Below are 14,621 nucleotides of genomic sequence, written 5' to 3'. Positions count from 1 at the left end.
ATACTTAGCCAGGTCAATGTAAGGTCGTTTGTGTGTGGTCATGTGAGGTCAGGTACTGTTATATCTGTTTACGCCCATGCAGATTGGTTTGGGACTATTTGAACCACACTGGATGTAAAACGTTCTAAACACGTTCACTTCAGCAATTCTAGGTTCATATAAGTCTTGATCAAGTTGGTTTCAGCAATATTAGGTTCATTTAAGGTAATCTAGGGCCAGTTTCGTCAGTTTATATCCACCTAAATCAATCAAGGGCAGATTAGGTTCACTTAAATATCTCCACATGTATTCAGTCTGTTCATGCATAGGGGAGTGAGAGTGGCGGGTGTAAGTGTGAGAGGCGAGTGTAAGTGTGAGAGGCGGGTGTAAGTGTGAGAGAGGGGTGTAAGTGTGAGAGGAAGGTGTATGTGTGAAAGGAGGGTGTAAGTGTATTGGTAGGTGGAAAAGCTATGAAAAGCAGAGAGAGTGGAAGACTGGAATTTAACCAGGTGTTGTTTGCATGAGGTAACAGTTAGCAGAGAGTGTGTGAGTAAGGAAAAGTTTGTGATAGGAGAAAATGAAGAGTGAATGTTAGAAAATACAGAGAGAGAGAGAGAGAGAGAGAGAGAGAGAGAGAGAGAAACGATCCTGAGAAAGCACTGATGGTGAAGATGGAGAAGTAAACTGTTTTACGTATGGTTGAGTGGGCGCAGCGGGAGATGGGACTGAGGCAGGAACGTGAAAGCAGGAGATGGATGGGAAGAATTACGATATTGTGAGGAAGAACAACAGCATAATGAGAAAGCATGTATACCTAACCCTCAGTCACCTGCCATCTTATGCTGCGGGAATTAAGGCAGGGTCGTTCATAGCTTGGAAATAATATCTTTGGGCTTAAAGATATACCAGAAAAAATACCAGCTAAAATATTTTGATCTTAGGATAATCTTGAAGTCAGTTTGGGGATGAATTTTGCCAAGATTTCGAAATAATGTCTTGCTAAATTTCATCCCCAAAGGTTGATTTTAATATTATATAAAGAAATTCATTCAAAATTGGTTTATATTTTGGTCTCGTCCACTGCCAGTCCTCACGAACAAAGTGATGATGGCGCAGTGCATCCTGTTCCTGCTGGCTGGCTACGACACCATCGCCTCCGCTGTGGCCTTCTCCTCACATCTCCTTGCCAAGAACCCAGAGCCCCAGCAGCACCTTCGTCAGGAACTTGAGGAACTGGTGAAGGAGGAGGGGGCGCTGACCTACCAGGGGGTCATGGAGACCAAGTTCCTGCATGCCTGCGTTATGGGTGTGTATTAAATGTGATGTATTTTCTTGTCTATTAAATTTGTGTTGTATTTCCTCGTGTATTAAAATTGCGATGCATTTTCTCGTATATTAAATTTGTGCTGCATTTTCTTGACCCCTTGACAATTAGATTGTCATATTGTTTCATCTTCCGCTCTCTCATCAACATGTGAATCATTATCTTGCTTTACCCTATGTCAGACAAGGTTGGGTCGAGTTAAAGCACCTCTCCCTCTTGCAAATCATCTGAAATAAGAGTGTGTGTGTGTGTTGGTGCCTTCAAGATATCGGGTTTACAACCTGCCTTTGACATAACTCCTAGGCCCAGGAGAGGTCATGTGTGTGTCCAAATTAAATCCTTATAATTCTGGGCGTCTTTCCAATGGGAGTAGTTGAATGAAGGGTAAAACCGCGTGTTTGAATTTTACGCTGGTCTCGAGTGAATAGGGCAATGTCCGATTTGATTGGCGAAAGAGTCATGCAGCATTATCAGCATTATCTAAACCAAAATCCCAGGGAATATAGATACTACTGGAGCTGAGCTGTTGACTGCTAAGATAGATAGACAAATAGATAGATAGATAGACAGATAAAGAGTATACCATGGCAATCTTGGCAGTTTACATTGGTTTCTCTCTTTCCTTTACAGAGTCCCTGAGCATATACCCGCCAGCGCTGTTTGTGGACAGGACGTGTACCAAGGATTACAAGTGAAGACAATTGTACATGATGAACAAGAGTTGTAGATGGTGAACAAGAGGTGTGTATGGTGAACAAGAGATGTAGATGATGAACAAGAGGTGTAGATACTGAAGTGTGTGGGATGAGAAAAGGAGACCATTTTAAAACAAGGTGTGCAAGAAATAAATAATATGAACACGCAAATAGGTGCACGCAAAGTACACGGATCAGTGAACACTTAAAAATGAACACGTAAGACCACTTAGAGATGAATAGATGAAGATCAACACTTGATGAACACCTGAGGAACACTTAATGATGAACACATAAGAACCATATATATGTATAATCATGGTGTGCAGCTCTAGTAGTAATAGTAGTAGTAGTAGTAGTAATAGTAGTAGTAGACAGACATAGATAGACAGATGGTAGATACACATGTTCACGAGGAGACAGACGGAAAGATAGACTGATAGGCAGACTTATAGATAACTGATTAAACCCCAAAGACAGTCACAGGTGAATTCAAGACATTTACACTCACCTCTCCTCCAGCATCCCCGGAACTAATCTGCACCTGAAAGAGGGGGACCTGCTGGAGATCCCTGTGTGGAGTCTTCACCACGACCCCCGCTACTGGCCCGACCCTGAGCAGTTCCGGCCTGACCGCTTCCTGCCCGAGAACAAGGTCAACATCAAGAGTTTCACCCACATGCCCTTTGGAATGGGACCACGGAACTGCTTAGGTGAGGTCATGTGGGGTCAGAATAGAAAATGGGTTCAGAATAGGACATGGGATCAGAATAGGACATGGGGTCAGAATAGGACATGGGGTTAGAATAGGAAATGGGGTTAGAATAGGACATGGGGTTAGAATAGGACATGGGGTCAGAATAGGACATGGGATCAGAATAGGACATGGGGTCAGAATAGGATATGGGGTCAGAATAGGACATGGGGTCAAAATAAGACATGGGGTCAGAATAGGACATAGGGTCAGAATGAGACATGGGGACACGGACATGGCTTCCCTGTGTCCTTTTTACTCTAACTTAGCCTCAACACTATACTCCTTTCACTCCAACTTGACTTATAATTGCCATCTCTCTATCTTGAATATTGAATTTTGGCAAGATATTCAAATTATATACCTGTCTCTTGCCAGACGTCTTACTCCAGTAAGGGGTGGCCAAAAGCAAATCGCCTCCATGTCGCCCTGTCACCCGCCATTTCGCTGCCCTCCACCCAGCTCACACCTAGAGTCTTATATTAATCACGAGGATGGGCGGTGTTCTAGTAAGGCTAGGGAGATGACTAACACCTCTTCCTTACCGATTTATTTCTGATTCAAATCTTTTACTATACTGTATTCTTGTGTGTTACTCAGGAAGCTTGCTAAAATCTTTTCCTTACCGATTTATTTCTGATTTTGCTCTGGTGCTATATTCCTCTGTGTTATTCATGCAGTCTATGTCGATATTGAAAAGATATAAAAAGCAGCCCACCGGATATTAATGAGGAGTTTGGAAAATAAATCGCTAAGGAAGAGGGGTTAGGGAGCCTCCTTACCAGACAGGAATACCGGCCGAAGTGCTATGTCAAGAATGCTCTTTTTTAAATACAAAAAAGAAGGAACCAAAGGCCAACTTAACCAGCAAAAGGACAAAAATCTGGGCCAAGTTTATGTGAAAGGATTATAGGAAATGAGCAAGTATGTATTGTATCTGTAATTTGTTTTCACGTGAAGGACAAGATTGACAGACTGACTGACTGACTGACTGATTGACTGATTGACTGACCGACTGACTGACTGACTGACAGATATGCACAGACACCAAAACAACATCAAAACAATCTTCTAACATCAAGTTTCACCCCTATGCCAAGAACATAATATAATGATGCAAGGGAGAATAGAGAATGGTAGTGTCTCGTGTTGATGTAACAATTATGTTCCATTTAAGAACAAAAAATTGTCTTGGGTTGTTTTGAGGGAAGGAAAAGGAATCGTAAATATGCTCAAGATTTCAACCTCCATCTTCTCCTCAGCTGAGATTCCCTAACACATCTTCCTTGGCGATTTAGTTTTATTACAGCTTACCATTGTTTTGTTTGGTATTTATTTGCTTTTTATTTTGCATTGATTCGATTGTAGAAATAAGGGCGTATTATTATTATTATTATTATTATTATTATTATTATTATTAATACAATCATCATGAACTTCTTTCTTACATAATAGGTGAGGTAGGGTCCAGAGAGCAAGGAGAGAGAAGGCACTATAGAGGGAGAAGTATCGACGTCGACCAGTGAAATGGAGCAGACACTCACTTATCATCCAAGCCCTTGAGGTTCCTTCATAGACGCAAATCAGTTGTTAATTACACGATATTTCTTCTCCAGCCATGCGGTTCGCCCTGATGGAGACCAAGGTTGCCCTGGCCAAGCTGATCCTGGCAGCTAACCTCAGGATACCGCCAGGTCACGAAGACATCGAAATGGAAAGCTCACCCTTCATGCTGAGGCCTAAGCATGACGTCTACATCCTTCTCACGCCTCGCAAACACGAATGAGACATGTATAGGGCGGTGTGATAGTACGGCCGGGAAGCCATCATACCCAAAACCCATAAAAAACATCAACACTAAAATATCCATAAATATATCAAAAACAAATTCCACACCCAAAACCTCACGCCGACTTCAATCTTCACACACACAGACGCCACCCCAAACTCCACACACAGATCAGTTGCCCTTCTATTGTCAGCTATTACGATGTCAGTTATGTGAGTAAGCTTTAAAACTACTTAGAAGTGTTTACAATACAAATCATGATCAATATTATCTACATAAAAGCACTCAATTGGAAGCAATTGGAAATAAAATGTCTTACCAAATCATTGACAACCTTACCACGTCCAAAGCTCAAGCCAGACTGACCACGAGCCGCCGAATTCTGCCTCCCACCCTCCCTCCATACCTCCCTTAGTTCAGCCCCCTGCTTCCACAAACTTGCCTTTTTCCACCACCTCCCTCCCTTCACACCCCTTCTTCCTCATCTCCTCTTCTCTTCCACCCACTCCCTCTCTCCCTTTTTTTTTTTTTTTTTTTTTACTTTTTCTCAATTTCTTTCCTTTCCCCTCTTTATCCTTCCACCTCTCGTCTCTTTCCACCTCTTCCTGCGCCCTGAAAGACACGCTTCCTTCATTCCCCCTCCATCCCCGATCCTTCCTCCCTCCCCCCTTCCTCTTCCTTCCCCCCTTACCTCCTTCCTCCATCCCCCTCTCCTTCCCTCCTTACCTGCACCCTCCGATTTTCTCCTCCCCTCTTTATATTCCCCCTCCCTCTCTATCCCCCTCCCTCCTTCCCCCCCTTCTTGTTCTTCCAGTCTCTCTTGGTGGTATGTTGGGTGGGGTACTTCACATTTTGTACATATTATGTAAGTACTTTATACCGTCTTTTTTAAGTTGTCCTAACTAATGCTGACAGCTGACGTACGAGTATATGGAAATGTTCCTCACTTGTCCGGTTCTGTTTCAAATACTGATGTCCCCTAAATTAGTTTGCGCCTCGACTGACAGTCAGCAGGTGATAAGTGCAGGTATGTAATGTAGAAAGGCATTACACATCTGCAGTCGATGGTGTTCTCTTGGTCGAGGTATTTTTACCATTAGTGTAGGTTTAGGTATTTGTATCTTTAGGCTTTAGTACAGGTTAGTGATTTGTCTGTTAGGTTATTAGTTTTAGGGTTTTTAGATTAGTTTTTTTTTTTTCCCAATAAATAATGTCTATTCAAAAAAGATAGAAACTAAAAATAAGAAAATAAAAAATATTATTATATATATATATACAGCATATGTATATGTGTATGACGGTGTGTGTGTTTATATATATGCATGTGTGTATGTGTGTGTGTGTGTGTGTTCTTACCTAATTGTATTCTTACCTAATTGTATCTTTACAGGAATGAGTCAAGCTCGTACTGTCCCGTGTCTTAAACCATATTTATCGTACATATCCTGAAATTTGTGAATTGTTTTGGCACACACTATTTCATTCGGTAGTGCATTCCATTGATCAATTGCTCTGTTTGGGAAACTGAATTTCCTTACGTCTTTATCACCTCTCTTCTTATGCAGTTTTCTGCAGTGTCCTCTTGCTGATGCTTCTCCATATGTTAAGTAATCATTTATGTCTATTTTCTCCTTCCCTGATATGCATTTATATAGCATTATCATGTCACCTCTTTTCCTTCTCTCCTGTAGAGTTGGTAGATTCAGTTTATTTAGTCTTTCTTCATAGCTTAGGTCCCATAAGTTTGGTATCCATCTTGTAGCGGCCCTTTGAACTTTTTCAATCTTGTCTACGTGTTTTTTGAGATGAGGACTCCAGACTACTGTTGCATATTCCAGGGTTGGTCTAATGAATGATATTATTATCCTTCTTAGCATGTCTTCATTTATGTATGTGAATGCTATTCTCATATTTGCAGCAATTGTATACATGTTCCGGACCTTCTTGCTGATGTGATCAGCCGGAGATAGTCTGTTATTGATAATCACAGCTAGGTCCTTCTCTCTTTCTGATGTGTATAGGGTTTTATTTCCTAACTTATAATCCCAATCAGGTCTTTTTCCACTTTTACCAAACTTGATTACATGACACTTGTCCACATTGAATTCCATTTGCCATGTATTACTCCATTCATGAAGTTTATTTAATTCTTCTTGTAGCTCTTTACAAGAGTCTGTGTTAGTAATTCACCTTTGTATTTTTGCATCATCTGCAAACATATTCAGATAGCTCTCATTTCCAGTGTTACTGTTTATATCATTTATATACACTAAAAACATGATTGGTGCCAGCACTGAACCCTGTGGTACTCCACTAGTCACTTTTTTCCATGATGAGTAGTTTCCTCTTAGTACTGTTCTCATTTCTCTTTTTATGAGAAAATCTTGCATCCAACAAAACAGTTTGCCTCGAATTCCTCCTTGATGGTACAGTTTCCATAAAAGTCTTTGGTGTGGTACTGTGTCAAAAGCTTTCTTGAAATCTAAATAGATACTGTCCACCCATCCTTCTCTTTCCTGTATTGTCTTTGTTACTGTGTCATAGTAGCTCAACAGATTAGTAACACATGATTTTCCTTTTCTGAAACCAAACTGTCTTTCTGTTATCATACTGTGTTCATCTAGATGATTTAGCCAAGCTTTTCTTATAAGCTTTTCTAATACCTTGCTTACAACACTGGTCAGTGATACTGGTCGGTAGTTGAGTGGATTTTGTCTATTTCCTTTCTTGAATAAGGGGGCAATATTTGCTTTTTCCAAATATCAGGTAGTTTACCTTGACTCAAGGATTTCTTGAAAATTAAAAATAATGGCTTACTTAACTCCTTTGCACATTCTCGTAGTATATACCTAACATGAAATTTCATCAGGACCACTTGCTTTTCCTCTGTCTAATTTACTTAACTCCTCCTGTATTACTTTTTCTGCTATTTGTATATCTGGTAGTATGTGTGGACATGCATGTTCCACATAGTCCCTCTCAAAAATTTTTTCTTCTGTAAAAACTAATTGGAAATTCTTATTTAGTGCTTCATAAATATCTTTCTCTTGTGTATTAGTGATTCCCTCGTCCGTAATGGATTGTATTATATCTTTTACTTTGGTTTTGCTTCTGATGTAGCTGTAAAACAGTTTTGGTTGATCACTACTTTTATTTATTATATCCTCCTCAAACTGTTTTTGGGCTTCCCTCCTTATTCTTGTATAATCGTTTCTTGCCTGTTTGTAATTATTATACGCCCTTTCACTATTGTGTCTTCTGTATCTATTCCACAACAAATCTCTTCTTTCTTTTGAATTTTTACATTCTGTATTGAACCATTTCTGTATTTTCTTATCTGCTTCTTTGTGCTGTGGGATGTACTTCTTGACTCCTATTTCATAAAATTCACAGAATTTTTTATATACAGCATTTAAATCTTGTCCTCTAAGCTCATTTTCCCATCAGCTTCTAAGAAATACTTCTTTAGATCCTGATAATTTCCCTTTTTATAGCTTAGGCTCTTTTTGTAACTTTCATTGCTGTTAACTATGTCATATGCTATCCTGAAGTTGTAATTTAGTACTGCATGATCGCTTTTGCCGAGTGGAGGGTGATATATTAAACTGTCAATATCATTTTCTTGCCTAGTAAATATTAGATCTAGCACTGAAGGTACATCGAGTCCTCTTATTCTGGTGGTTTCCTTCACATGTTGCGTTAGGAAAAACTCTTGCACGAGATCCAGGAGCTTTTGGTCCCAACAGCTTTCTTGGCTAATTATATCTAGAGTATTCCAATTTATATTTGTATTAAAATCTCCAGTTAGTATAATTCTTTCCGATTTCTCTTCCATTTTATGTAGTAATGATCTTAAACTCTGAATTGTACTCTCTGCCAGGTCCTCATATTCATCTCTTTCCCATGTGTTTGATCTGGGTGGCATGTACAAATTGGCTACAATTACTTTCCCTTCAGATGTGTTGATCTCTACTGCAATCAGTTCTACTTGTGATGGTATATCTAGTTTTATTTCATTGACTTTTAGATTTTTCTTAGTTAATATTATAATTCCTCCTCCTTTTTTTAAATTTTTGTCTCTTTCCATATATTGTATTCTTCTAAGTTTAGTATGTCATTGGATATCCTTGGTGTTAATTTTGTTTCAGTTAGGCATATTATTTGTGGTTCATTTTCTCTGACATAATCATTATCTCTAGTAATTTAGATACCATTCCATCCACATTTGAGTACATCAACTTTATCATCTTGTTTATATACTTGTCATGACATGGTTTTACTACCTTCCTCCTTTTTATTCCATCCTGTTTGTGTACCACTTTCGTACCTGCAATCCTATTACTTTGTAAAAAAAAAATTCTTCTCTTCTGATCTTCCCTCATTTTTTGTTTTTGCTTCCTCCCTTTTCTCTTTCAGTAATTCCAGTTCCTTTTGTGTTAGGCATGTTTTATCCATACATTTTTGAACTCCTCTTTTTCCATAAGATTCTTTGCATTTTTTAGTATCTCCTCCACACTGTTTACACTCTGGAAAGTCACCTTTAGAGGTCTTGTCCTGCTTTTCTCGTATTTCCCTATCCTTTTGCGATCCTCTATGTCTTTACTACAGATTTCCTCTGATACTTCTTTCAGTAAGCTCATTACATTTGCCATCTCCTTTTTGTCTCTTGTGATCTTGTTTTTTACTTCTTCCTCGTCTATACCAGTGATTACAATAGATTTGTTTATATCTACTGAATCTGTGACTAACTTTGGATTGTTTTGGATTATTCTTTTCACTTCCTGTTTCATGCTTTTTTCGTCCAGCCTTGTTTCTAAGTCTTTCTTTACTTTCACCATTTCAGCATACGTGGTTTCCACATCATTTTTGTAGCTTTGCACAGCTTCATTCACCTGTGTTATCTTCTCCTCAATATCACTGCTTTGGTCTATCAGACTGCTTACTTGCCTAATTGTCTCTGTGTCATTTTTGAACTCTTCCATAACACTCTCGTGATTGACTACTGTACTTGCCATTTCACTCATTTTCTTCCTAAGTGTACTCAATTCCACTGTTAGTTCACTGATGATTGTGTCTTTCTTGTTGGCCTCCCTTCCTAGTTTCTCTATTTCTTCCTTTTGCAAGTGCATCTGTTTCTTTATTTCATCAATTTCATTTTTGAAAGCCATTTCTAGTTTCTGTACATGTTCAACCAGTCTATTGTGAGTCTCCACTTCAACCAGTTCTTGGTAGAAATCATCATTTTGCTTTCTATCTTTATCCCTTTTCTTTTCCTAATTTGCTTTACTAAAGTATGTATCCATTTTGCAATACTAAAAGTACAGAGTATGTACTTACATTCCACTTGCTGCTGTAGTCTGAACAAACCTCAGCTGACTGAGCGCATTCTTTCGTCTTGGTTCTCTTTTCTGTTTCAACAAGTCTTGTTTAAACTTCTTATTATTTTTTTTTTTCTTTTAATAATGAAAAATCATTTCGTCTAACCTGGTACAGAGCTTGACTCATATAAAGATACTAATTTAGGTAATGCCACTGACCCTGTTGGTTCGGTACGGAGCACCGATGTCGCACGTGTGTGTGTGTGTGTGTGTGTGTGTGTGTGTGTGTGTGTGTGTATCTCTATCTGTCTATTGCCAGATGACTTAATCCTGTAAGGGGTGGCCACAAACAAATCACCTCCATGTTGCCCTATCCCCCGCCATTTCACTCCCCTGTTCCCAACTCAAATTCTCCTCTCTCATATACCTCTCCACTTCATCCCTTTATCTCATCCTTGGCCTCCCCCTCCCTTTCCCCCCCTCCACCTCACATACACTTTCCTCATCAGTCTCTCACTCTCCATCCTCTCCACATGGCCAAACCACCTGTATGTGTTTCTCCTAATCCTTCCTATCACATCCACATCCACACCACAATGATCCTTAACTTCCTCACGTGTCAGTCTGTCTCTCCATGTGACTCCACACGCTCCTTTCAAATAACTTATTTCCACAGCTCTCACTCTTGACTTCTGTACCTCCAACAGTGTCCAAGCTTCACTTCCGTACGTTAAAGCTGGTATCACAATACTGTCATGCAGTATCTTTTTCACTTCCATGTTCCCTTCCCTGTTTCTTATCACTGCTTTCAAGGGACCAGTAACCTTTCTTCCTCGTTGTATCCTTTCAACCACTTCACCCTCTAAACTTCCATCCTTACTCATCACACTACCCAAGTACTAAAATGCACTCACATTTTCCATTATCTCCTCACCCAACCTCGCTGTACATTCACCTACTTCACCTCTCCCGCAGACCATAACTTTACTCTTCCCTACATTCACCTTTGGATTCCGTTTCTTACATACTCTCCCAAACTCATCCACCAAGCCTTGCAGCTCCCCTTCGTCTTCACTTAACAACACAGTATCATCTGCAAATAACAGTACAGGGAGTTTCCAAACACTGCCCTCTCTCATTACAGCCGCTCCAGCATCCACTGCCCTTCTTTGTTTCTCTTTTATAACCCCATCCATATACAGATTGAACAACCATGGAGACATGACACATCCCTGTTTCAGCCCAACCTTCAAATAGAAAATTCATTCAATTCACTATCCACATGCTCCACAGCCTTAGCACCCTCATATATACTCTTCACGGCATTCCACAGCTTCCCATCTACTCCATATATTCTTAATAATTTCGACAACCCTTGTCTATCCACCCTGTCATATGCTTTCTCCAAATCCATGAAGGCCACATACAACTTCTATCCCTTCTCTAGAAACTTTTCCACTAAAGATCTAAGAGTGAATATCTGATTTACACAACCTCTTCCTTTCCTAAAACCTCCCTGTTCTTCTCCAAATAAGTCCTCTGTTATTTCCCTGACTTTGTCAATAAGTATCTTATCATATACATTTCCCATTACACTAAGAAGACAAATCCCCCTTTGATTACCACACACTTCTTTTTCCCCTTTGTCTTTGCACAGAGGAATAATTATACCTGACTTCCAATCCTCTGGGACTCTACCTTCCTCCCAGGCCAGTCTGCACATCTTCCAAATCCATTCTACTACTACCTCTCCCCCATGCTTAAGCATTTCACCACACACTCCATCAATTCCTTTGGCTTTCCCCATTCTAGCTTTCTTCATTGCTTCCACAACTTCCATCCTACTGATTTCTTCCTCTCTTCTCACAACCTCCCATCTCCCAGCCATTTCCCAGCCACTTATACTCGCATTACTGTCATTCTCTATGTTCAACAATTCGTTAAAGTGTTCTCTCCGTCTGCTCACTTTTTCTCCCTTCTCCACTAGTAATGTATCATTTTTATCTTACACTCCCAACCAACCTTTTTGGCACCTTGTCAAACTCTCTTTACCTCTTTCCAGGACATTTTCTTACATTCCCTCAACTTTATGCTCAAATTCCCTCCAAATTCCCCATGCACTCTCTTCTTCACTTCTCTCTTCCTCTCTACATACAACTGTCTCTACCCATCTCTCAACTTCTTCCACGCCCGTTTCTGATCCACTCATTATATGCTTTATTCTTTTGTGCCACAGCCTCTCTCACCTCTTCATTTCACCATGCTGTTTCCTGCACCTCCTTTCGTCTTCTCTTCACCCCACACAGTACCTCACGTGCTGCATAGATTTCCTCCGTGAATAACTTGCACACACCTTCCACGTCCCCCTTCTGCTCCATCCATATTTACCCAATCGATCCTCGACTTCCCTTTTATTTTCTGCCTTTTTTCCATCCTCTTCTAACCTTTTCACCCTCCTTGCATATACTACTTCCTCCTGTCCTTCCCTCCTTCTGTTTCTCCATTTCGTTTGGACACTGATTCTGATCTCCACCAAATGGTGGTCAGAGAGTCCACTCCTCCAACCTCTATATACTCTTGCATCCATTACGCACCTTTTTATCCTGTCATCCACACATCCATAATCAGTCATTGCCTCCCGTTCATTCAGTTCACCATCCATCCTTCTCATCACTCGCCACATATACATGTGGATCATTTTGTGCCTGAAGAGGGTATTGGCTATCAGCATCCCCCTCCACGCACAAATGTTCACTAAAGCACTGCCATTCTCTCCATCTCTGCAGGCACATTCCACTCACCAACTACTCCATCCACCTTCACACACACACACACACACACACACAGACACATACACACGTGCTGCACAGATTTCTTCTGTGAATAACTTGCACACACCTTCCACGTCCCCCATCTGCTCCAATCCATATCTACCCAATCACTCCTCCACTTCCCTTTTACTTTTTGCCTTTTTTCCATCCTCTTGTAACCTTTTCACCCTCCTTGCATATACTACTTCCTCCTGTCCTTGCCTCTGTCACGGGGTTTTTGAGAATATGCAATATTAAAGAATAATATTCAATAATACTTGATACTTTAAAATGTTACTTGAGAACAGGGCAATGAATTGACTTGTGAAAATCAAGCAATGATTACTTTATGTCGGCTTACTTCGCCGATTCTCTAAGGACGAGAATTTATAAACTTACTCAATAGTACACAGCAGAGACTAATTACTCACACGTGCTGTTTATAGGTACTGTTAGCCTCTGGAGAAAGTGACTCCACCCCTGACAATCAATATCTAATGCTATTAGTGATACACAAGTTCTTGCCGGTGATTAAGTCCTGGTTGCACAACGGATTTTAAGCTTAATACAAAAGGACTGGCCTGAGTACCAGTTATGAATAATGCAAAGCATTTATGCAAACTAGGAGCTATAACTAAGCTTAATGTGGAGAAATAAAACACAAGTTTACATTACATTAAGCTCAAGAAAAAGAACTGTTAATTTATTGATTACAATGAAACAAATTTACATGACATGAGTCTCAAATGAATTCAAAATAAGGAGGACACTTTCACTCGCTCACTCAAAAGCTAAACTCTTAAGCCTAGGAAAAACAAAAAGAAATACTGGTCAGAAAAGTGGGCTAAGCAGAAACTGGGGCATCGGTGCGAAGGACGGACGCTGCACACACTAAACCTCTCGCTGATTCACTGTAGGTGGGGATTCAGGAACTCGCTGTACACACGCTGCTCCAAGCTGGGCCGACGAACCTAGTCCCATGGCGCTCTAATCCTGACTAAATTCAAACAAGTGGGACAAGGACTGAGGCCAGCCGTTAACTGGTAACGGCTAATGGAAGGAGAGTGAGCGAAACACACCCATAATAAATCACTCAGCGAAAGCGCTAATGTCGTGCGCAAGGACGATCACTTATGAAACAGTAAAAAAATGTTCTGAAAACATTCCTGATCGGGTGAATACGTGACGGTTGACTGAGTGATACTTATGGGAATTGACTAGAATTTGTGGTTTCCCACCAAAGTTCAATGTCATGAGTTTGTTTAGATATATGATCACTCAAATTCGTGACATTACACCCCATCAAAATTAATTTTTTTTTTCTCTCAGGAAAAAAATTTTTCAATATACATATATATAAATCCTAACTCAGTCACACAAGATTCACACTGTGGTCTGTGTGTGCTATCCTGCTACAGGAGAAAGTCACAGTTGTCAGTGAGCAAAAAAAAAATCCTATTTTCATTAATAGAAGCAAGCTTGAGGAAAAAACTCTGTGACGACGGTGAAAAATCCTGGACTCAGGTCAAACTGAGCAAAAAGTTCGCTACATTTACATTAACAACTAATTGTTATGTAGCATGATGTATGTAATACACGGTGTAGGTGTGACAGTTGTGGTGTAACTGTACCTATGTGTAAAATCATGTAATACAAATTTATAGTAAATAATGACGACAAGGCAGAAGAGAAGAGGCAGGCAGCATGCGTCAGGGACGATCAGTTGAACTGCACGACAATGCTGCACACACCAGCTGCACCTGCAAAAGCAATTAAGATGGAGCATTTCCCTCTCTCTGCCTAGCAATCAGTACTTATGTTACAAAAAGTACATTATTTACATTATTAACCAAGAAACGTAGTGAAGGCGTCTCTGCAGGACATCAAATGCTGACCCAGTTTACTGGTTAAACCCTAAACTTAATTAGCGAAAAGACTGGGCGTTTGTGCAG

General features: G+C 40.1%; 1 protein-coding gene across 1 annotated transcript; it reads left to right on the top strand.

Moving 5' to 3' along the window:
• The first annotated feature begins 1,086 nt into the window (after window positions 1-1,086).
• On the top strand, window positions 1,087-4,538 carry LOC145406052 (cytochrome P450 9e2-like). The gene is made up of 4 exons (XM_080277238.1): window positions 1,087-1,285; window positions 1,934-1,994; window positions 2,521-2,711; window positions 4,369-4,538. The coding sequence occupies exons 1-4, from the start codon at window positions 1,087-1,089 to the stop codon at window positions 4,536-4,538; spliced, it is 621 nt and encodes a 206-aa protein (XP_080133364.1).
• Window positions 4,539-14,621: the final 10,083 nt, after the last annotated feature.

This window comes from Coenobita brevimanus, chromosome 69 (assembly GCF_032717465.1).
Source record: "Coenobita brevimanus isolate Jiangsu-jjx chromosome 69, ASM3271746v2, whole genome shotgun sequence".
Lineage (NCBI taxonomy): Eukaryota > Metazoa > Arthropoda > Malacostraca > Decapoda > Coenobitidae > Coenobita > Coenobita brevimanus.
Note: the sequence above shows the minus strand (reverse complement) of the source record. Positions and strands in the feature narration are given on the sequence as shown.